The 24,722-nt window shown below is 43.3% G+C and overlaps 1 protein-coding gene across 1 annotated transcript in view; it reads left to right on the top strand.

The window, feature by feature from the left end:
- VAT1L (vesicle amine transport 1 like) overlaps positions 1-24,722 on the top strand; it is a 185,737-nt gene that overhangs the window by 8,977 nt on the left and 152,038 nt on the right. Inside the window, exon 2 of the mRNA XM_007994140.3 lies at positions 20,081-20,210. Coding sequence (XP_007992331.1) covers positions 20,081-20,210 — 130 coding nt within the window. The remainder of the gene's footprint in view (positions 1-20,080; positions 20,211-24,722) is intronic.

The following is a 24,722-nucleotide window of genomic DNA, read 5'->3' on the forward strand; positions in this document are numbered from 1 at the left end:
CACCATGTGGGCCAGGTTGGTCTCAAACTCCTGATTTCAGGTGATCCGCCTGCCTCAGCCTCCCACAGTGTTGGGATTACAGGCTTAAGCCACTACGCCCAGCAATTTTTCTTTTTCCTTTTCTTTTCTTTTTTTTTTGGAAGCTGGCTTTCAAAGCCACCCAACTTCCAGGGTTGGGAATAGATTTGGACTCATCTATTGCTGCCTTCCCACCAGCCCCCTGCATCCCCACCCATGGGTTGCTGCAGGGATTTCTTTGCTAGTTGGATGTATATAGACGATCCAGCCTCTGGAGCTTGGTTCACTCTCATTCAAAGGAGTCAAATCCCACACTTTGGACCCATCACTGACACTCAACACTGACAGCAGAGCTCACCCAGGCATGAAGAAATAGTGCCCCAATGACCCCCAAGCTCCTGGGACTTCCTCTTCCTAAGAGAGAGCCTTTTGGACATCTTGGCATTTGTCACAGAAGAAAAAGTGTAATTAGAAGGAAGAAGAGACTCTTGACAGGAAAGGGTGGCAAGCATATAATCTCAAATTAGTTTGATTCCTCTGTGTGTGATTTCATACAGAACATCGGTTGGAGTCATGGTATCAAAATAAGTTTTATGTCTGAAGGCTCAGGAGACAAAATAGATGTTCCAGTGAAAGAAGCTGTTTTATCTTTGAACATCATATTTTCTTGATGAGAACATGCAGTCAGCGTCTGTCTTCAGTCTCCTGTCAATGACCCTGATGCCTCATCCCCAGAATTTTCCTGGAGCCAGGGACATGCTAAATAATGCCTCACCAAACAGAACCTGAAGTCAAAGCATTGGGTCCTCTCACTCCTGACTTCTCTAAATAACTGTGGTTCCCAGAGCCTAATGCAGGATAATTACCTTCTGAGCAAGGGATGACAATGATTCCTTTCTCAACCTGGCACTGGCCATACACCCAAGCCAGATGAGAGGCAGTATGCTTCTTGGTTATAAAATAGTTAATGTGTGAATTAAAACAAGCCTGGATTCAAATCCTGGCTCTACCAATTTTAGCAACCTGTATAACCTTGGAAAAATGATTTAGTCTTTTGAAACCTCAGTTTGCTCATCTGTAATATGGATATAATAATAGCATGTATGGTGTAAAAGTTTTTGTGTGGGGATAGAAAAAAATAATGCAGCTAAAGTGCCTAGCAAGGATGTTGATGTATTTCGTATTTGTTGAATGAATGAATAAATGAAGTGTGTGTGTCGTATAAGATGTGTTTGATAGATATTAATGGTGGGGAGGAGGTACAAAGAAATAGGACATTAAAAAGTCCCTCCATGCTTCATAAAATTTTCTGAATGGAGTCCCTCATTCAGACTCCACCTGTATCCCCCAAAGAGTACAAAGCCCTGACATCAAAAGTAGCTCAAGCAGGATGTGCCACTGTGTCATGACATATACAAGAAGATGAAGATTAATTCCTGAAGGGCCAAGAGAGGAAATGGAATCAAAATATATTGTGCTCCTACTGTGTGCTAGAAACTGGACCAAGCTTAGAGATCTTCAGAGGACAGGAAGGCCACTCCCTTCCTCCCTCCCCTCTCTCTTTATTTCAGCCCTGCTGGCCATCACGATGAATTTGTTCCTGGGTTTCTAGACTTTCTCCTCTCCTTCCCCTTCTTTTATCCTCTCTCCTCATAAGTTAGCTTCATGTTCTCCTGCTGCAATGAGCTTCCTTCTCGAGGCTGGTAAAGGTGGTGCCCTTTAGCTGCAGCTGCCGTGTAAAAATTTAGCAAGCCCCAGTGCAAAGAGAACTTTTTCTCTCTCTCAGTTTTCATGTATTAAGGAAGGAATTTGATTGGTCCTTTACAAATAACATACCAGGCCCTGGAGATTTCTATCCCTCTCTGCCTCTCCCAGTCCTGCTCCTCCTCTCCTTGTCTCTCACTCTCTTTCTCTGTCTCTCTCCCTCCCTTCTTTTCCCTCCCTCTGTCTTTCCCCCTTTCTCCCTTTCACTTTCTCCATCTCTTCCCCTCTCCACTGTCTCCCTCTCTCTCCTCTTTCTCTCTCTGGCTTAAGAAAATGAGGAGCTGTGATTGACCACACCTGTGCCTCATGCTGTCTTACCTTGATCTAAAAGAATGTGAGCATCATGTCTGACAGCCCCGCTGGAATACATGGGGTGTGTGTGTGTGTGTGTGTGTGTGTGTGTGTGTGTGTGTGTGTATTGGGGGGAAAGAAGAGGGTAAATACTCCAAAAGGATTGGAGAGTAATTACCAGAAGGTGGGGGATAAGAAGCACATGGGACTAATTTAAATGGTAGCCATCACGGGTGGACGTGAGACTCTTCTTTATCCAGTAAAAAGTGAAGAATCCGAGGGGAACTGGAGAAGTCAGGTTCATTCCCTCTCCTGTGATTGTACCTTTCTCAGCACAGTTATTAAGTCACATTAAATAACATATATTTTCAACTTTGAGACCCATCATGTTGTAAATCTTTTTGGTAACCTTGGAAATTCTAAGAATTTTCTCTGTGATCAGTTAAGTGTTGAATGCCAAGCATGGTGCTTGCTTCTCAGTAGGCACTCAATAAGCCTGGAGAATGAGTAAATAGATTACTGACTTTCTAGTAAACATGACCTTCCTGATACAAACAATGGTCATTCCTGGTGAGTGAGGCTCAAGCTTCCCTTCTTCATCTCAGCTTTCTCCAGCAAGAACCTAAATCTCTCCTGAGGCCTCTCACATGCAGATATCTGAGTGAGAACCTGGAAGAATACCAAAGGAACTATGTTTTCAGGAGTTTTACTTCTCCTTAACACAATCTATTCTCTTGGAAGTGAAATTCACTTTTTGTGCTAATAACTACTTTCTCTAGCCTGGGAAATGCGGGTCTCTGACTTCTCAAGATGCTCTGTAATTTTCTCCTTGTTGACATCTGGCTCTATTGAGTGCCGCAGACCAAAGCTCTTAGAGAGAACCTGCCATGCAGACCCAATGACTGTTATTCCATGAGCAATCACTCAAGCATCCCTGCAATACATGGGATTATCATGTATGCCTGGGGACTCCAAGGCCGACCAACCTGGATGTTAAAATCCTCAAACCATATTTCTACGATTCTGTCCCTACCCTCCGTAGGTATCAGGACCCCCAAACTGCACCTCTCAATACCCACAGAGAGTTTCAAGGGTTGCCTAAGAGGTATTGCGTAGGTACTCAGAAACACAGTTCTCCTGGTTCCCCAAATGATCCTGAACCTTTCCTATGGTCTTGTTCTTTTCCCACTGCCATACACTAAAGCTACCCAGAATATGTCCCCATTTTCTCCCTGTTCCAGATAGAAATTCAGGCTCCCTGCTTGGGCTGTGGCACATTTTCTTCCCAATGCAGGTTACACAGCAGCACATGCTACCTTGTATATTTAATGCTCCCACTGTTTGGAGTTAATAGGAAAGATACATTATTTATATTTCACTATTATCATAATAGCCTTTTTTTTTTTTTTTTTTTTTTTTTTTTTTTTTTTGACAGAGTCTCACTCTGTTGCCCAGACTAGAGCACAGTGGCCTGATCTCGGTTCACTGCAACCTCTGCCTCCCGGGTTCAAGCAATTCTCCTGCCTCAGCCTCCCGAGTAGCTGGGATTACAGGCATGTGCCACCACACCTGGCTAATTTTTGTATTTTTAGTAGAGAAGGGGTTTCACCATGTTGTCCAGGCTGGTCTCGAACTCCTGACCTCAGGTGATCTGCCCGCCTTGACTTCCCAAATTGCTGGGATTACAGGTGTGAACCACTGCCCCTGGCCCCATAATAGCCTTTACTGAGTAGCTGGAATTACAGGCATGCGCCACCACACCTGGCTAATTTTTGTATTGTTAGTAGAAATGGGGTTTGCCATGTTGTCCAGGCTAGTCTCGAACTCCTAACCTCAGGTGATCTGCCCGCTCTATGCCGTGTTTTATGGTCTGTGATACCAAGTATCTTACCCATGAAGACGCAGGACCAAGGAAGTGAAGGAACTCACCAATCATCACACAAACAAGCCACAGAGAAGTTGCTCCCAAACCAGGATTTTTCTTCTTCCAGCTTCTACACTTCTCGTGCTCCTTGTCATTGCCTTTCACTGCTCTGTTCTAGACAAGAACTCTGAAAGCTAAAAAAAACACCTTGAACGGTGCAGAACGACAACACTCAACATCCAATCTTCCATTGTTTATTCTTTGTCTTCTTCATCCAGACCTGTATTCTCCAACTCACTTTCCCTTAGGATGAGGTTTGTTATTGTTCCCAGAAGACATAGCTGCTCTTCATGCAAATGGCCACATTGTGGGGCAGCCCCACTGGCCCAGATAGTCTGAGCGGTATGATTCAAAGGAGCCCTGATGAGACTTTCAAACTGCACTCTCTGTACTCCTGCACCTCCTCCCAACACAGGCACACTTGTATCTCTGAGTGGACTGTCCATCAAAGTACACACTTTCATTAAAAAAAAAAAAAAAAAAATTGGCATCCCTCATCTAGGATCAGAAAGAAATGTTTTTCATTTATCTATGCTACACCTATTTCAATCAGCTAATGGGGAGCTATTAAACCTACCATACCTGTGATTGGTCTGAATGATTTTCTAATTGGTTTCCCTTTATCCGCTCAGTTAAACTCACTAAAATTGTTCCGATTGGGGACCTCGTAATAAACTCTGACTTAACGTTTTGTAGCCGGAATCGAGGATGCATGATGCAGCCATCGATGCGCCCGCCTTCCTGAAACAGTCCTTTCAGATTTGAAGGCCTTCTCTGTCTGACCCCGGAGGAGAGACAGACAGTCCATGTCTCCGGGACTACTACTACATAGGAAATGAATGACAAAGGCAATTTTCACCCTCCCACCGCTTTGAGCCTCAGCATCTCTGTCCTCAGCCAGCAGCACATGTGGGAGACTCCACATCTTCCTTTTGCATTTTTAGCAGGCTTCTTTCCTAGTCATCTTTTTTCCATTTGTGTCCTTAAGATAGCTGGGCCTGTTTGCTCTTGAACGGACACCCAGCTTCCAAAATAATTGAAAAGCACTGTCAAAGTCTTGAGTCCCTTAGAAAACACTAAAGTTGCCCGGGCACGGTGGCGCACGCCTGTAATCCCAGCACTTTCGGAGGCTGAGGGTGGAGCATGAGGTCAGGAGTTCAAGACCAGCGTGGCCAAGATGGTAAAATCCCATCTCTACTAAAAATACAAAAATTAGCCGGGCATGGTGGCAGGCGCCTGTAATCCCAGGTACTCGGGAGGCTGAGACAGGGAATTGTTTGAACCCAGGAGGCAAAGGTTGCAGTGAGCCGAGATCGTGCCACTGCACTCCAGTCTGGGCAACAGAGCGAGACCCCACCTCAAAAAAAAGAAAACACACACACACACACACACACACACACACTAAAGTTGCATCCATTCACGGCACGGACAAGACTTCTCAAACATTTTCTTTTCCTGTGTACATCCCCCAAGTGCCGCTGCTCCCTCCAAACTCTTCTCTGCTGTCTTCAAACTCTTCCAGATTTTGAAACCTTGCTCTTGCTATTTCTTGGCAATCTTTATTCACCTTTCATATCTAGTCTTTAATCTTCCAGGAGTAAATCCTTGCTTTTTTTTTGAAGCGCATCAATCAAGCAAGCCTTTGATCTTTTCAGTTTCCTTCTCACCATCACAGTAGTGGACGCAGCAGGGCCGCCAGCCAAGCACAGCTAAGAGATTATTTCTTTTGCAAAAAGAAAGAAGAGGGCTCTCAAATCATTCCTAGGTATTTTCCTACTTACACCTTCAGTGGAGAAATTATTGTTTGCCAGCCTTTAATGTGCCCTGTGCTAAGCACTGAACATTGAAAGGTAGATTTTAAGACAAGCCCTGTGCCCTAAAGTTGCTCAAAGTCTACAGGGAAGATAATGGCGTAGAGATGCTGCTGCTGTCTCCTCCTTAGGATCCATTAGACTTAAATATTACTTAACCAAAAGTTCAGTTCCTTAGTCACACTAGTTACATTTCAAGTGTTCAATACCACGTGGCCAAGAGGCAACCATATTGGAGAGCCGCAGACACAGAACATTTCCATCATTCCAGAGCATTCTCTTGGACGTGTCTGTTCAAGTTTCCATCTCCTTTTTGTTCCTATTGAAATAACCATTTTACTAGACATTCTTTTTTTTTTTTTTTTTTTTTTTGAGACAGAGTCTCGCTCTGTTGCCCAGGCTAGAGTGCAGTGGCATGATCTGGGCTCACTGTTAGCTCTGCTTCCTGGATTCATGCCATTCTCCTGCCTCAGCTTCCCAAGTAGCTGGGACTACAGGCGCCCGTCCCCACGCCCGGCTAAATTTTTGTATTTTTAGTAGAGACAGGGTTTCACCATGTTAGCCAGGATGGGCTCAATCTCCTGACCTCATGATCTGCCCGCTTCAGCCTCCCAAAGTGCTGGGATTACAGGCGTGAGCCACCATGCCTGGCTAGACATTCTTTTTATCAGCAGCAATGTCTTAGGAAATAGCTGTCACGTTGTAGTGAAAATGGACTCTTTCTCCATGGGGACCCTGTCCATCTTTGGCTCCGAGGAGAAATCAAGCCATCACCACTCTATCTTCTCCCCTCCGTGGAGAGGTGAGATGCGGCTGGAGAGGCTGAGAGAACAGGAGCAAGGGGCACGCCCATTCAGTGATACTTTCTTTGAGAAGAACCTGATCCCATTCACGTGATTTAAGAACTACCCTCTCTGCACTAGCTGTGACTCTTGTACAGCCTCCTCTTATGGAACTGTCATGCTGTATAGTCATTCCTTTGTTGATCTCTGAGTCCTGGAAAGCAGAGATGTCATTGTCACTGTTGTGACATTAGTGCCTAGCCAAGCCCCAAAACACAGAGGGGTCTGTTGAATTTAAATTGAAGGACATTAAATGTTCTATGCAACCAGTCACTGCTGAGCACCTGTTTGAAGTCAATGCCTTGGTCAACATCAAACGTGGAGCATAAAGATGTTAACCTTTACAGGGACCTTAGGAATAAATACCTCCTGCTGTGTCCTGAGGAGGTGCTGAGAGTAAATAACTCCAGGTCTCAAAGTCAAAAGAGTTAGTCTCAGCATCCAGGAGTGCTTGTTTTGGATACTTTCGGACCCGGTTTTTCTGTTTCTGCTGAAAACTGGCTCTAGACATTTAGATTCTCAATGTGTCTCCTTGGCCGTTTTGTTCTACGTTGGAAATACTACTGAGGTGTGTTTTGAATACTAATTTGGACATATGATCTGAATGTATTTCTTTTCTCAGACACGGTAGAAACAAAGAACTCGTACAACTGTATCCCCAAGCTGTATTACCCTCATCATCACTGCCAAGTCACTTCCTCCCTCCTGTCTGTCCTTATTTCAGCCATGCTGGCCATCACAATGAGTTTGTCCCTGGGATTCTGGGATTTCCCCTCTCCTTTCCCTTCCATCTTTTATCCTCTCTCTCCTCATGAGTTAGCATCTTGTGCTCCTGCTACAATGAGCTTCCTTCTTGAGGATGGAAACGGTGGTGGTCTTCAGCTCCAGCAGTGGTGTACAAATTTAGCAAGTCCCAGTGCAAAGAGAACTTTTTTCTCCCAGCATATGTTATGGAGAAAGGGATCTCAGTGGGTCAATGACAGCACTACTAATGTAAAGTGGTAGATTATGAATAAAATCAGATGGGTCAGAAAACTCCGTATGTCTCCCATGGCTGCAGTGGCTTGTTTCTCTTAAAATAGTGGTTAGAGAGGGTGGACAGGGTTACGTGGAACTGGTCACCAAGAGGACTGGTGTGAAGAGCCACGGGCCAGCGGTGTGGGAGGGGAGTCTGAGCATCCCAACATACCCTTTCCAGCCTCTGATTGAACACGGATTCCTCAGGTGAATCCTAAGACCTCTCCGAGACAATTCTGGCTATTCTCAAATTAGAGCTGCCACCTGAGATTTGCATAAACGGTGTCCTTGCTTTGGTCACTGTGAGCTTTTTCTTCCCCAGCAAATTTGTGTCAGTCTGTTCTCACAGTCTTGAGATAACAAAACCGGCGCTTGAGCAAATCAAAAAAGAAAAAAGAAGATTTATGCCCAAGATCTTCTGAGATCAATGCCTATTTTCCTAGGCATTTTCAAGTTTTCAATTGAGATAAGAAACAAAAACAAAAGCTTCAGTTCTGGGGCAATGAGAAAATGAATCAAACATCTGCTTCTTTGACCCCGCATGGATTGGGAGTTAAGTGCTTTGATGAACATATTATCAGCAAGACGAGAGCAGAATAAGCAAAGAGAGCACCTTCCCTTGCTGCGTCTGCTTGGCACAAAGCCTCGCTTGAGGTCCGCTTGGCTCTGCCCAGAGCTGGCAAAGGCTGCCACAAATGCAGCGCTGGTTAAGGTTCCCAGGCAGAGGGCTGGTAAAAGCTTCCTGTTGAGAATTTGATGGTGTTTTATCTGATGTCTGCCTCTCTGCCAGTGTTGTTATCTCTGACTTCCCACAGACACATAGAAAGCCCTGAAGTGTGATTTTTCATATATTTTCCCCAAGCAGTTTACCAATCCCGTGTGTATTTATCTGCTTGTTCCTTTTTCTGTTATTGTTTCCTTAGTCTGTGCCTTTTTTTTTTTTTTTTTTTTTTTTTTTTTGACAGAGTCTTGCCCTGGAGTGCAATGGAGAGATCTTGGCTCACTCCATCCTCTGCCTCCCAGGTTCAAGCAATTCTCCTGCCTCAGCCTCCTGAGTAGCTGGGATTACAAGCGTAAGCCACCACACCTAGCTAATTTTTGTATTTTCAGTAGAGTCGAAATTTCACCACGTTGGTCAGGCTGGTCTCGAACTCCTGACCTCAGGTGATTTGGCCGCCTCGGCCTCCCAAAGTGCTGGGATTACAGGTGCGTCACCGTGCCCAGCCTCTGCCCCTTTTTAAAATTCCTTGATCTCTTTCTTTATCATTTTCTTTTTTTCTTTTTTTTTTTTTTTTTGAGGTGGAGTCTTGCTCTGTCACCCAGGCTGGAGAGCGGTGGCGCGATCTCGGCTCACTGCATGCTCTGCCTCCCGGGTTCACGCCATTCTTCTGCCTCAGCCTCCTGAGTAGCTGGAACTACAGGCGCCCACCACCACGCCCGGCTAATTTTTTGTATTTTTAGTAGAGATGGGGTTTCACCGTGTTAGCCAGGATGGTCTCGATTTCCTGACCTCGTGATCTGCCCGCCTCAGCCTCCCAAAGTGCTGGGATTACAGGCGTGAACCACCGCGCCCGGCCTGATCTCTTTATTTTTCTAATCTTCACTTCCTTTTTTTCTATGGAAACAACTCTTTTTATTAAACATTACTTTTATCAGCAGCCATACCTTAGGAAACAGCTGTCATGTCATAGCAAAAATGGACTGTTTCTCCATGGGGACGCTAGTCCTTGGTGGCTCCAGGGAGAAATCAAGCCGTGGCCACTCTGTGCTGTCTTCTCCCTTCCATACGAAGGCGGGGTGGGACCAGAGATGGGCTGAGAGAGTGGGAGCAAGGGGCATGCCCACTCCTAAGGGATGCTTTCTGTGAGAAGCACCTGATCCCAGCAGGTTCTTTCCCCCTCCTCTCAATCTTTCAGGTTTTTATTTAAAGATCTTTCTCTTTCCTGCCTTTGCACCATTTGTTATAGAAACCACTAGATCTTTCCTCCTCAGGGACTGCTATGCAAAGGAGCCTCATAAAAATTCACCATCAGTGACAGCTGCTCTGTGATCACAAGGGAATAAACCCTGAAAGGGGAGATCACACCACTCTCCTCGTAGTGGGTGCTGGTGTGCACCACCCCAAAGCATCCTTTTAGAATCTCAGTGCTCACTCCCCCAGCTACCAGGAGTGATGGCAGCCGACAGCTCACAGCTGGTTTCTCCTGAGGAATTGTTCTCAGCCAAAGGAAGTCTCTTTCCCCAAGGCTGCACCCCCTCCCTGGGGGCAGCCCTCATTCCTGCCTGGTTGATTCAGGGGTGCAAAGGCTCAGTTCCCTTGCCTTGATTCAGTATTACCTAAGGAACCATGCTATGTCTGGAACGTTGCAAGGATGAACTGAGACCACTTTACTGATACATCAGAGTTCAACTTCTCCCCGTCCCCAGTCCAGCTTCCCTCCTGCCCATCCAGGAGTTCTCTTCTAGAACACTCCCCATCAGACCTCTTGCTGCAAATCTCAGTCTCAGAGTCTGTTTCCCAGGGAACCGGACCTATGGCATTTTCTTTCTGTCATAGTGATGACAGTGATGCAGATAGCAGCTCATATTTGTTGACCATTTACTGTGTACGAGGTACTCTGTTTTACATATACTGTCACATGCAATCCACACAACAGCCCATAAGGTGGGTACGTTACTATCCCATTGTTGAGATGGAAAAACTAAGGCCCAAAGTCAACAACCCACTTGAGGAGGAGCCAGAAAGCTAACGCTAAAGATCTAAACTTAGCTTTGGTGATTGCAGAGGACTACTTGGAAGAATTCTTTGGGGAGAACTTTCTGGAGGTTGATGTTTTGACTTCATGGTTATATTGTATATTAGCATGTGCCCTGGGGGCTATATGAGCACTTTGCCTACACTCTAGAAAGGGGGTCTCCAGGCCACAGACCAGTACTGGTCTCATAGGAGCATGAACCCTATTGTGAACTGCGCATGTGAGGGATCTAGGTTGTGGGCTTTTGTTTTTGTTTTTTGTTTTTTTTTTGAGACAGAATCTCACTGTCTCCCAGGCTGGAGTGCAGTGATGCAATCTCGGCTCACTGCAAGCTCTGCCTCCCGGGTTCACACATTCTCCTGCCTCAGACTCCCAAGTAGCTGGGACTACAGGCGCCCACGACCACACCCAGCTAATTTTTTGTATTTTTAGTAGAGACAGGGTTTCACCATGTTAGCCAGGATGGTCTCAATCTCCTGACCTCGTGATCCGCCCGCCTCGGCCTCCCAAAGTGCTGGGATTACAGGCATGAGCCACCGTGCCCAGCTGGTTGTACACTTCTTATGAGAATCTAATGCCCGATGATCTGTCACTATCTCCTGTCACCCCGAGATGTGACCATCAAGTTGCAGGAAAACAACGTCAGGGCTCCCACTTGATTCTACATTATGCTGAGTTGTATAATTATTTCATTATATATTACAATGTAATAATAATAGAAATACAATGCACAGTAAATGTCATGTGCTTGAATCATCCGGAAACCATCGCTCCACCCCTGTTCCATGGAAAAAAATGTCTTCTGTTAAACTGGTCCCTGGTGCCAAAAAGGTTTGGGACCATTGCTCTAGAAGACCACTCATCATCGCATTGTGATCAGTTTTTTTTTTTTTTTTTGACGGGGTTTCACTCTTGTTGCCCAGGCTGGAGAGCAATGGTGCGATCTTGGCTCACTGCAACCTCTACCCACCGGGTTCAAGCAATTCTCCTGCCTCAGCCTCCCCGCGTAGCTGGGATTACAGGCATGTGCCACCACACCTGGCTAATATTTTGTATTTTCAGTAGAGATGGTGTTTTCCCATGTTGGTCAGGCTGGTCTTGAACTCCCAACCTCAGGTGATTCACCTGCCTCAGCCTCCCAAAGTGCTGAGATTACAGGTGTGAGCCACCGCACCCGGCCGTGATCGGTTTTTATGATTCTGTTTCCCCATGAGAATTTGGAACCCCTTGTTAACTCTGGGCATCCACTACCTAGTATACAGCATAGTATACAGTGAGTGCCCAATGTGCTAGTTGAGTGGAGAGGTCTTGTCTTTGTAACTGGGAAAACTGAGCAATGATCTTTCTCTAGGAGAGCCAGGTACATTAGTCAAGAGCACAGGCCCTGGATTTACATCGCTCGCTGTCACAAGCGTTGTAAACCGGGTGAAACCAACATTTTGTAAACCTCAATGTGCCTTGGTTTTGTTCTCTGTAAAATGGGGGTAATATTGTTGATCTCTTATCATTGATTATCATTGTTGTAAAAAATGAAATGACACTCAACACCACGCCTGATACATAGCAAGCACCCCATAAAAGTTACCTATTACAATTACTAGCCACAAATCAATTCTTTTCCTTCCCATCCTCCATCATCAGAGAAATTAGAATGGTCAGATTTCTGTTAGCTTCTTGGGGATGCCTCCAACAGTCACAAAGCCCTAAAGGAGAGTCCTCTCAGAAAGACTCCACCCTTTTTTTGATCATTTTTTTTTTCCATGGGAACAACAGACATTGGGCTACTCAAATGGTCCTTTGCAACCCTAACAATGCATGAGAGTATGTGCTTTCACTAAAGAGACTCTCAGAGCTGGAGCCAGGATGTGCACATTCAGAAAACAATAAATGTCAAAAAAAATAAATGATCCTGACTTGCATTTAAAAAAGTGGTTGTATTCAAGGCTCACCCCCTCTTCTCAGCAATTGCAACTATGGGTGGAGGGAGAGGATCTACTGCCATTGCTCACAAAGAGACAGGGTTCATAGTCTTTATCGAGTTTACTACACATGACTTCAAGGTGTCTTGGAGATAAGAAAGGATGTGAGCTAGTCTTGTGTTTTAAATTTCCTCCATGACATCCTTCATGGTCTTCACAAACATCCTTAGTAACCAGGAACGGGGCAGCCTGTCAGATATTTTTATCAGCAACTTAGAGGTAGAAGTTTGTGTCATGATAACCACATTTTCACAGGATACAAATCCAGGAGGAAGAATTAATTTTTTTTTTGATGAAAGAATTCAGATTCAAGAAAGAGACAGACAAATGAGAATGATAAACTTAATCTAATAACACCAAATCTACCAAGGATAACTATAATCCTCTGGACTAAGATCAAAAATTCAACTGCCCTGGAGGACAATGAGAACTTTCATTTACTTTCTGTTTAACCATTTAATTTTTACCCTGTCTCATTTAGAAAAAGACTTGAATTAGCTTTAAAAAAATAAAAAAATAAAATCAGCGATTCTCTTAAGTGTGGTTCCCAGATCAGCAGCATCAGCATTACTTAGAAACTTAGAAATGAAAAACTTAAGACCTCACCCCAGACCTACTTGAGTCCAGAACTCAGAGGTAGGGTCCAACAATCTGTGTTTTAACCAGCCCTCCTGGAAATTCTGATGAACAATAAAGTTTGAGAACCATTCACAATACTAGTAATACTGGTAATGGAGTGTAAGGATTTAAAAAGTAGAAACTCCAAAGTACTCAGAGATTGAGATGAAGTTGAGTATTAAGATGATATAGAGGCCAGGCATGGTGGCCCAGCACTTCCCACACTTCCCAGTACTTTGGGAAGCCAAAGTGGGAGGGTGACCTGAGCCCAGGAGGTCAAGACTGCAGTGAGCCACGTTCGCACCACTGCACTCCAGCCTGGGTGACAGAGCTACACTCTGTCTCAAAAACAACAACAACAAAAATGATATAGAGAATGAATGTGATCAGTTTGGCTCAGAGCTTCCTAACAGCCAATGCAAAGAAATAAACATAACCAATGTATATACTGTACTGAGCCTATAAGATCCATAAAGCCAATCCTTGTGCTGAGATGAGGGAAAAATACTGTCTTCATAAAGTCGTGAATATATATTGTAGCAAATGATATACTTAACAAAATCCCTACAGTAAGTATTAAAAGTAATGGCACAAATCACAATTACTTTTGCACCAACCTAATAAAACAGTGGGTTTCTGAAGATTCTTTGGCAGTCTGTCTCTTAATTGAGCTAATGACAGAGCAAGACTTGGGATTTCTATTGAGTGTAATATGAAAATACAGGATGGGGCTCTATAATCTGCATCAATAGAGAAGCAGGTTTTGGAAGAGGGAGATTTGTTCACTGATCTGACACTGTTTGGATTTTCATGATTGGTGCTGAGGATACCGACAACCTGAGGAAGGAACAGGAGAGCAAGAGGCCTAAGATCTTTTCATATGAGCAATCCCTGCCTTCCTTTCACCAGGAGAGTAGAAGACAAGGGAGCATCTCCATACTACCTGTATCTTCTTTGCTTAACTCCTTCTTTTGAGTCACTTTTCACCTCAAATTGGAAAATTAATAAACTATAGCTGGGCTGATTCTTTTGTCATCCACTTAGTGATGTCTTTTAAGAAATCAAATGTGTCTTCATTTGATATTCTTAGCATATCCAAAAAAATATTCCGAACGATAAGCTTTGGGGACAAGAAGACATAGAAGCCTACCATGGTTTATAGATCACACAATGACAGCCTGGAGGTCAGAAGTCAAGCTTGGCAGTCATATAAAAAGGGCTCATATTCCCAGTTCTGGTATCAACTATATAACCTTGGACAAGGTACTTTATTCTCTCTTGGCCTCACCTCCCTTTTGCACCAAATGGAGATTAAAACACTCCATCCCTTAATACCTAACATGTAGCAGTAGCATCACGGGAGCAATGTTTGTTGACTTTGGTAGGACAAAAGTAAAGGCAGCTAAATGTCTCTCAGGAGACTTGACAGGGTGATATTCCTCACCTACTAGGTAACAGAAAAGAAAGTGTAGAGGCCAAGGCTAGCTTTTAGCTCTGAGTCTAAGCATACAAGTCAATGTCTTTTTTCTCAAGACCACCAAGTGTCTCTCCCTCTCTACCTAAGCTTTGATTTTGATGTTTGAAACAGAGCCCACAGGATAAAGGACCATCAAACAAATAGAGTATGAGAGCTGGGGAAAGCTTCAGAGACTCAGCCAAACTCCATCGCTAATTGACGGCAGTATAGAGACTAAAACCGAAGCAACTGCGTCTGTTTCCTTTTACTGCTTCCTTTCAGTCTTCTTGTCCCTGAATCTTGTTTTTTTTTTTTTTGACGAAGTCTCGCTCTATCACCCAGACTGGAGTGCAGTAGAGTGATCTCTGCTCACTGTCTACCAAGTTCAAGCGATTCTCCTGCCTCAGCCTCCTGAGTAGCTGGGACTATAGGCGTGCGCCACCACGCCTGGCTAATTTTTGTATTTTTAGTAGAGATGGGGTTTCACTGTGTTGGCCAGGCTGATCTCGAACCCCTTACCTCAGGTAATGCACCTGTCTCAGCCTCCCAAAGTGCTGGGATTACAGACATAAGCCACCATGCCCCGGCTTTCCTGAATCTTAAAATTATTTATTTTAGTAACATTTGATTTACTTGAGATTTCATGGTGTTATGGGATACACAAAAAGCAAGGAGTTGGAAGACCTTTACTCAGGTCTCAACTCTGCCTCTGTCATGTGCTGTCAGCGTTGTTGTGCTGCCTTTAACAGGTCAGTTTTCTCATCTGAGGCTCAATGTTCACATCTATTTAATGGGATTAATGGTATCTGCACTTCTTGCTTTTCTCAGCTTGTTACAAAGTTTAATGAGATGTGTATGAAAGCCCATGACAAACTGTGCTGTACTATACGAATAGAAGAAAGTGTTATTATTTTAAGGAACTGTCTCCCAATTTTCCTGTGTCTTCCCTCACATGTCTTCAGATCCCTCATTCTATGTTTTGAGCTTTTCAGGGTCTCTTTTTCAAACCTCTATCTTCATTCCTTCAAGATGCTATGTCTTAATAATAACTCTTTAAACTTAGCCTCTGACTAATAATTTAGTATGAGAAGAAAACTGAGACAGTCTTATATTATTTATTAAAATTATACCAATCTTTGAGAAAAATAGGATTACCTGGCAGAACTTTATGTCAGGCACTTTCCAACACTATTTCTTTTTTTGGCAACGATCTCAAATGTTTAAAAGCTGTATAAAAATTTTACTCCCTTTGTGGGCCTGTGTAATCAGGTGTAGCCATTGCCATCCCCAAAAACATTCTAAGAATCATATTACCTTAGAGAATACTGGACACTGTAATTGTGCAAAACAGGGGCATTGACATGCCCCTGTGTTTTTGTTTTGTTTTGTTTTTATTTTTCTTTTTTCTGTTGTGGTGGAAAAAGAAAAGGATTAGACTCAAGTTTTTAAGTTCATAGATTTCACTATTTACTATCTGTGTGGCCTTGGGCAAATAACTTATTATCTCTAAACAAACAAAGTTATTTGTTTTGTCTGAGGAAAAAAAAATAGAATCAACAATGTGTGTCCCAATGGGTGATTGGGAGTGATTGATTATGGTATTTGTTTGAGTTTGTATCTTTTGGTTTCATGTGACAGGGACCACACAGGTAATCCAAACAAAGAGCTTCTGCTATAAACACATGTGTGAAGTAATGAAGGAACTCATGGAAATCAGAGAGCAGGAGGTGTGATGGAGCTGGACCTCCCCAAGCCCAGAGACTGGACCTCTGCTCATTCTAGGAAACTCGGCAATGGAAGTCTACAAAGCCTCATCCTGGTGCAGGGAGTTGGGTTGACTCTGTTGCTCTTCATGTTTTTTTCTTTTAATTTTTCCATCTATTGGCTTTTCCACGTATGCTTCGCCAAAGCTCGTGTCAACTAGGTCTCTCTCACGCACTTCTGTCTTTTGACATCCTTTCTGTTGCTAAGTCGTTCTCTTGATATGTGTTTCCCAATTCATAATTTTACAGAGAACACCCAGTTCTTGGACCAGCTCATTTATTCAGTTTAAGGAATAGGTTCCTGTCTAGATTATGAATAGCCACTCCTCCAACATTGGGCACACACTGGTGCAATCAACTCTCTGCAAAGGGGAAGATACAAAGAGCTATAAACATGGCTCTTGTATGTGCAAGGGCGGGGCGTAGAGAAGTTCCCCGTAAAGAAGGAGAGCGTGTTGCCTAAGGGGTCAGGTTCTAGACTTTGCATGAATTCAAATCCTGACTTTGACACTTTGAAAAGATGTCATGGCAAGCAAGTTACTTAAGCTCTCTGGGTCTCAGTTTTCTGATCTGAAAAATTAGTGTAATAGTTCATACCTCATAGGAGGAATACTGATGAGTCTTAAATAACAAAAGTCAAGCACTTAGCACAGTTCTTGACACAAACAACCCTCAGCAAAAGCTAGCTATATCCATATCAGGAGAAACAGGTCTGATCCAACACTTGGGGGTACTCTATTAACAATTATTTACATCCCTTTTGTGTGGAGATAAACAATACTGACCTGTCCTAGTCTCCGTCTCCAAAATACACCCACGTCCTAAAAATAGGGGGCATTCTCCATGACCTGACAGAATCACCTAATGCCTCACTGAGGAAACAGGGTGCTACAGGCTTTTGAAAAGTCAGTGTTAGGCTCTTCTCACTGGAATTTAAGTAGCTGACTCTCAGTTTACCATCACTGGGCCCAGTTCATGCTGGATGGCAAATGCAGGCAGCCCAGTTGAGCAGCATAATAAGTATCAAAGATGAGGCCTTCTCCAGGGGGCTGCCATGTTTGCAGAAATGGCAACTAATTTCTTCCAGCATTTTTCCAACAGGGTCTTGGGAAATCATTGGTTTTCACGCAAAGAAAAACACAGTGAGCTAAAATATACATTAAATGAGATGGAGTGCTTGATTCAGGATGTAGAAATTTCCTTTACTGTTAATACAGTGATGCTTTATTTATTTGGTTGTGTCAGAAAATCGGCCGTTTTTTACAAGTAAAGTTCAGAGATAGCTGAAGTTTTTCCATGTCAGTTCTGAAAGTGTTTTTAACCTTTTTTATGAGTGTCTTCCTAAAATATATCACATACTTCTGCCTTCTTAACTGAAGATGCAAATTTCAAGGCTAACATGTATTGAATACTGACTACGTACCTGGTACCACATGTCAGTGCTTCATGTGCATTAATTTTCAATGACAGCCCCGTGAAGTAGGTACTTTCCTAACTCCCACTTTATAGATGTGGACACTGAGGCATGGAGAAGTTCAGTAACTTTTCCCAGGTTATAGAGGTAGAAGTGGTAGAACTGGGATTTGTACCCCACACTCCCCAAGCCCTTAAGGAATTGGCCATGTTATTGGGTAACATTTCAGTTAATAACTGACCTGGATAACTGCTAACCATTAAAGTAGGACCTTTGGGAGTCTACACATATCATTCAGAAATGTATCCATTACTCCAAACATTCTTTGCCTGCTTTTTAAAAGGAATTAGTACTCAAACTGGCAGCACATATTTTTGAATATCCATGACTATTTCTTCATTCAGCAGCTGCTACTTGAATCCCTACTATATTTCTTTGGGTCCGATGCATGCCAGGCACACTGGAAGCAGAGAAATATGAGGCATACGGCTGCCTTCAAGGAGGGCGCACTTTAGAGAAGCACCAGCTGGGACAGTATGTGAAACTTCTCTAATTTGTGGTTGGGAAAACTTTGAGAAGGTGGTGAGTTTTGAGCCCACGCTTCAAGGAAATCATTTTACTCACCTTTATTCAATCCCTTTGTATGAGACTCATAAGTGAGACCAGTGGACACAGGTGGAGTTAGATGCTTCCTTGGGTCCAAAGAGATCAGGGAAGAAATAGGAAAGATGTGCTTAAGAACTAGATCAAGTCGGCCAGGCACAGTGGCTCATGCCTGTAATCCCAGCACTTTGGGAAGCCGAGGTGGGCGGATCACCTGAGGTCAGGAGTTCGAGACTAGCCTGGCCAACTTGGCGAAACCCCATCTCTACTAAAAATACAAACATTAGCCAGGCATGTTGATGTGCACCTGTAATCCCAGCTACTTGGGAGGCTGAGGCAGGAGAATTGCTTGAACCCGGGAGGTGGAGGTTGAAGTGAGTCAAAACCGCACCATTGCACTGCAGCCTGGGTGACAAGAGTGAAGCGAAACTCCATCTCAAAAAGAAAAAAAAAAAGAACTAGTTCAAGTCATCTAGCTTGGGAAAGAAGCTGTGGTTGGATGCTAATGGATGTTGGGTCACACTGAAGAGTGTACTTTCTATAGTCCGAGTCTTTCTGAGATAGTGGCTTCTAAAAACAGAAAGTACAGGCTGGGCGCAGTAGCTCACGCCTATAATCCCAGTCCTTTGGGAGGCCGAGACGGGTGGATCACTGGAGGTCAGGAGTTCAAGACCAGCCTGGCCAATATGGTGAAACCCCGTCTGTATTAAAAATACGAAAAATAGCCGGTCATGGTGGCAGGCGCCTGTAATCCCAGCTACTCAGGAGGCTGAGGCAGGAGAATTGCTTGAACCTGGGAGGTGGAGGTTGCAGTGGGCCAAGACTGAGCCATTGCACTCCAGCCTGGGCAACAAGAGCAACACTCTGTCTCAAAAACAAAAAAAGTACATTACAACCACATCTGTTGGGAAAAAATCCATGTTTAATGAGATGTGTTTTCCCATGTGATTAGCAAATGGGTGTTAAATGAAATTCCCAAGAGTAGTTCTGATAAAATAAAAAGAGTCCAGGAGCATTGCTAATAGCATCATTGAAATCAAGTGTATGGTTTTCCATTATGATGACTTTGATATATTTTAATAACTTTCTTATTCCAAAAGTAATGTGTTAACCAGCAATTTCCAGTAATATCTCTCATCTAGAAATAACTTAGATTTTTGAAACACTCCAGTATTTCCGTATCTATTGGGGCATTCCTTTGATCTCTCTTTGAGTCCCGTCTCCTCCAGCGGAACATAATGTTATCTCCTGATGGCTCATATTCTTTATTATGGGAGCTGTTTATGCATAGTGCTGGTGTAAGTGTGCGTGATGATTGAGGAGAGATGGTTGGTTGTTTTGAGACCTTTTTAGTTAGGTCTTCTTTCTTTTTCTCAGGCACTGGCTGGTTGCCATTGGGTCTGGCTGCTTTCCATGTGTCTGTTTATAACCTCTTCCTGGTAAATTTTTTACCTTTGATTAAGTACTAGGAATTCTAATAGCCACGCTAGTCAATATGTTTTTAGCATAAGCATAAACAGGTTCTGAGAGAAGACAAAGGGGCCATCTCTTGAATCAGTGTAAACTCTGCAGCTACTGCTTTCATTGCCACAAATGTATTACTTGTCTGCATAGAGGTAATTGAATTTTGCTTTATTGGTGACATCTAGCTAAGTGGCATTACTCTTAGTGACACTTTGCCAAAAAGAAAAAAAAAAGAGAGAGGAAGGAGTGAAGAAGGGAGGGAGGAAAAGAGGAGAAGAAAAGGAAGAAAAGAAAACCAGGTCGGTGTTTTCTTTTGGATCTCATGTTGAATTTCTCTCCTTTCACGTTTGCTTTTCACAGTGGATTAAACTTCATTGACTTGATGGTGCGACAAGGGAATATTGACAACCCTCCCAAGACTCCCCTGGTGCCAGGATTTGAGTGTTCTGGGATTGTTGAAGCTCTGGGGGACAGCGTGAAAGGATATGAGGTAATGTTTTGACTCTCACTTGAAGAGTAATATTCATTTGGAATCCATTGAGACAACAAAAGATGATGCAGAAAGAAGTGTTTGAAATAACCTATGGCGTGCATTATTATTATTGTCTTCTTATTTGGACTGTTGACAATGTTTATAGTCATTAAGGTCTCATGCCTTTCTTATGGACTATCTTGGTTGCTCCCGGAAGCATTCTGGTGCAGTGAGCAGGACAAATCTTGTCTCCCCCTTTATTCATGTCATGCAGCTATTAAACAAAAGTATTTGGTGTTGGATTAACTAAGTGTACATAGCCCCTTCCCATATCCAGAACTCTCATTTTCTCATCATCTTCAGCTCAAAATGCAACTACAAAACACAGAAGTTTGGAGGAAATGGACTCTATTATATAACTTGACTCCTTCAGATAGTCACTTAACTGGTACATTTAAGTGATCATTTATAAATCCCTAACTATTTCAGGGATTGGGAAAGTAGCATTTTGGATGAAGAAGATCTTAAAGAGTGGAAGTACCTGATAAGTAGAATGGAATTGGCCATGGATTGATGACTTTGGAAGTAGCGAAATGGGCAAAAAGGTTTATTCTATTATACTGACTACTCTCATACGTGTTCAAAATTCTCTATAATAAAACCTTTTTTAATTTGTAAAAAGATGTATGACCCTTCCTACTATTATAACGCAAATCAAATAGAAACCAATCTCTAAAAACTTAGAACCTGTGCGCAAGTCAATTGCACAAAATTGCAGTAGTTTGGAGTCAGAAAAACCAATGCAAATCAGGTACAAGAGCTCTTACTCATAACTAAGTGCTCCCCTAGGGAGGAATGAACATTTGAGAACCGACTATAATCAGAACCATGGAGAAGTTATCTTTTTTAAGCCTCCACCATAGCTCTGCAAAGCAAAGATTGTTATCCCCTTGTAGATGAGGTTTGAGAGGGTTCAGTAATTTTCTGTGAGGTCAGAAGGGTAGTTAGGACTAGCAGAACCCGGATTTCAATCACCAGAGCTTGTTTATCCTCCTTACAGTCTCATGATCTTCACTCCCTACTCCCAGCCCCCAAATACTGCGATAATAAATGCGAGACAGGAGAACTAAAGAAGGATTCTACAAAATGCAGTGCCAAAAATGCCCTCGAAATTGAATTGGAGCTTGGTTCTCAGTCTCAGTGTGTCTGAGCCTCAGTATCCTGTGAAAATATCAACGTGCTCCAAATTCATTACGGAAAATGTCTGGAAATCTCATCCCACTTATCAGTAGTTTTGCCAATGGTTTCCAGATAAGACAGCAGGTACGTGTTGAGAAAGAGGCAGTAAATGAGCCTTTTCTTTTTTTATATACAAATTTACATTTTTCTGTCCCCAGGTAAGCAATATAACCAGAGGCACACTATCTCACCCTGAAAGTGCTGCACATAAGAAATACTATCTTCTCTTCAATCCTCCACATGGTCCCCAAAGAAAAGATCATGCAGCTCACTCCATTAACCCTGAGCATTGAATAAATAACCAATTATTTTAGAATATAACAGGAAACAGGGACATTGTTGGACTTGGTTTAGAGGGAGAACTTACTATCCTTGATTATGTATATTTTTCCTTTCAGTATGACTTATCTTTTGCAATTTGCCCTGGCTTGTTTACTATCAAGCCCACCCTTCAAACTCTGTCCCTTCCCATGACTTGTGGCTGCACCAAAAAAATAAGTCACCTACTTGTTTCCAATATTATCTGGTACTAATATTCCTTCTATAAGTTTGACTTAAGATCTTTCAGTCATATTGGAGATGGAATTCCTTGCAGCAGCACACTGAATAGCTCTCTCGGTTTGATAGATGGCAAGAGATGATGAAAAGCCATCACCGGAGGCCCAGTAATAAAGGAATAATTTGGGTGCATTTTGGCTGCACCCAAATTATTTTTTTTCCTTAGCAGAATCAAATAATGAGATGAAGTGGACATGTTTTAAATGTGCCTGCCTCTGCACTCTGAGGCTGGAGCTGAACCTATGGCTTGGACATATTTGCTCTTTTGATAATGAAATGGAAGTGATGCAGCAAAATTGAAGAAGAGATGTGTGAGCAGCCAGCCCTGCAGTGATGACCATGAGACCACTGTCAAGGTGGTTGAAATATTCTGTTCATTAGACTCTGTGCTGACCCTGGAGGCCATCAGCTACTCTGTGGGACTGAGGCTGTGCCTTTGAGTGTTTGTGATTCTGTGAAGAACAGGATGCTAGTGTTAGACCTTAGTTACCTTCTGATGCACTGAAGATGATATTCTTTTCTTTTTTTTGTTTTTTTCTTTATAGATGGAGTCTCGCTCTGTCACCCAGGCTGGAGTGCAATGGCGCAATCTCAGCTCACTGCAACCTCTGCCTCCCGGGTTCAAGTGATTCTCCTACCTCAGCCTCCTGAGTAGCTGGGATTACAGGTGCCTGCCACCAGGCCTGGCTAATTTTTTGTGTTTTTAGTAGAGACAGGGTTTCACCATGTTGGCCAGGCTGGTCTCAAACTCCTGACCTCAGGTGATCTACCCATCTCAACCTCCCAAAGTGCTGGGATTACAGGCGTGAGCCATTGCTCCTGGCCTGAAGATGATATTCTTCACATTCATCAATTCGTCTTCACCCTTTCCGGGGATTAGGACACTCACTGACAGTGGGACAGCCTCTCTTTCCCCTCAGTTTCCTCCTTAGCTGTTCCTCCTGCTTCCTGAGGTATAATGAGTCAGTATTTAACTGCTGATTGCTAAACTGTAAATTCCATCAGGTCAGGAACCAATCTGTTCTTTTAAAGAGCGAACATGTATTTCTCTTTCCTCATTTTCCGTGCACCATGTTAAGTGCATTGTGTGTGTATTATGCCATTTAGTTTTCATAAGGATTATGAAATTATACTAATATTATACCCATTTTTTAATAATATTATACTTTTTACTAATATTATACCCATTTTGGAGCTGAGGAGACTGAGCCCTGAAAAGTTCAACTAATATTTCCACACTTTGTAGGTTCCCCTGTTATACACCCGTAACTTTAGTTTCCTTCGGAACACTTATCTCAAGTGTAATGAATTAATTATTTGTATCTGGAATCAGACTATCTGAGGCCATTTCTTTAACGGTTTCAAGAGGGTTGAGGTGGGCTCCCACCCCTGGTCAGATCGAACTTTTACCTAACGCTAGGAGGAGATGACAACAGTCATGGTGACTCACAGGGTTTCCGTGATTCTCCCTCACAACTGTATTAGCACTAAGAAAACTCACCGTGGCCTTGGCTGAGGCTACGGCCAGCTAGATGAACCAGTGCTGCTTTAGAATCCCCCTAAAATCAGCAAAAACACACATTTAGCTGAAGACCAAACCCCTTACCAAGAAAAGGAAAGCTCATCGATACTCACATCCTCAAGCTCGAGCTCTGTCGGGGTGTTTCCCATTGTCTCTGTATCTTTTCCTGCAGAATAAGAGAAGGACCCTCAAACCAGCATGAGCCGTCAGTCAGGATAGCCTCCTCTTAGTAATCGCTTGTCTTAGCAACACCAAGGAGGTGGAAACTAGCTAGAACAAGGGAGAGCTCTGCAGAGAGACAGATCTGAACTGGAAGCCTTCCGCTTCTGCTTCTGCTCCTCAGTGACTCCTTCACTCTCCAGCCTCAATTTTCCCATCTATATAAAGGGCACAGTAATAGTTCATTATGAGTCATCAACTTCAAGAGCTTCATGGAGTTCTTATGGGAATTATGTAAGGTCATGTAAATAAAGGCACTTAGCCCAGATTCAGGAACATATTAGTTTTTCTTTTGGTAAATGGCATTTATCATTATCAATAACAATAGCTCCTAGCACCCCTGCCCCAGCAGAGTTTCCCTGCCCCAGCAGTCCCTGCCCTAGCAGTGCATTCTAGTCAATTGCAGACACTGGTTTTCCCCTTTAGACCTAGAGATGTTTCCTATGAGACTACTGAAAGCTTCTCCAGGATTGAATTTCTTCCCTTATTCTCTCCCATTTCCCACCCATGGAGAAGTGAGACAAGGTTCAGTTACTTGTAATTATCCATCAACCCATCACTCACTATGCACCAAGCGTTGGGTCGTGCATTGAGAATCCATAAATCAATGAGACCCAGCCTCTGCCCTCTGAGATCTCCTCACTTAGAGGGAGCTAGTCATGTAGAAGGATAAGCCAGTATTATAATGGGATCTGCACAATGAGGAAGGATTACATAGGGAATCAGGTGAACTTTTGTTGAAATCTTGTCTTTTTTTTTTTTTTTGAGACAGGAGTCTCACTCTGTTGCCCAGGCTAGGGTGCACTGGCATGATCTCAGCACACTGCAACCTCCATCTCGCAGGTTCAAGTGATTCTTCTGCCTCAGCCTCCCAAGTAGCTGACATTACAGGCAAGCGCCACCACACCTGGCTAATTTTTTGTATTTTTAGTAGAGAAGGGATTTCGCCATGTTGGCCAGGCTGGTCTCAAACCCCTGACCTCAAGTAATCT

The sequence above is a fragment of the Chlorocebus sabaeus genome, chromosome 5 (assembly GCF_047675955.1).
Source record: "Chlorocebus sabaeus isolate Y175 chromosome 5, mChlSab1.0.hap1, whole genome shotgun sequence".
Lineage (NCBI taxonomy): Eukaryota > Metazoa > Chordata > Mammalia > Primates > Cercopithecidae > Chlorocebus > Chlorocebus sabaeus.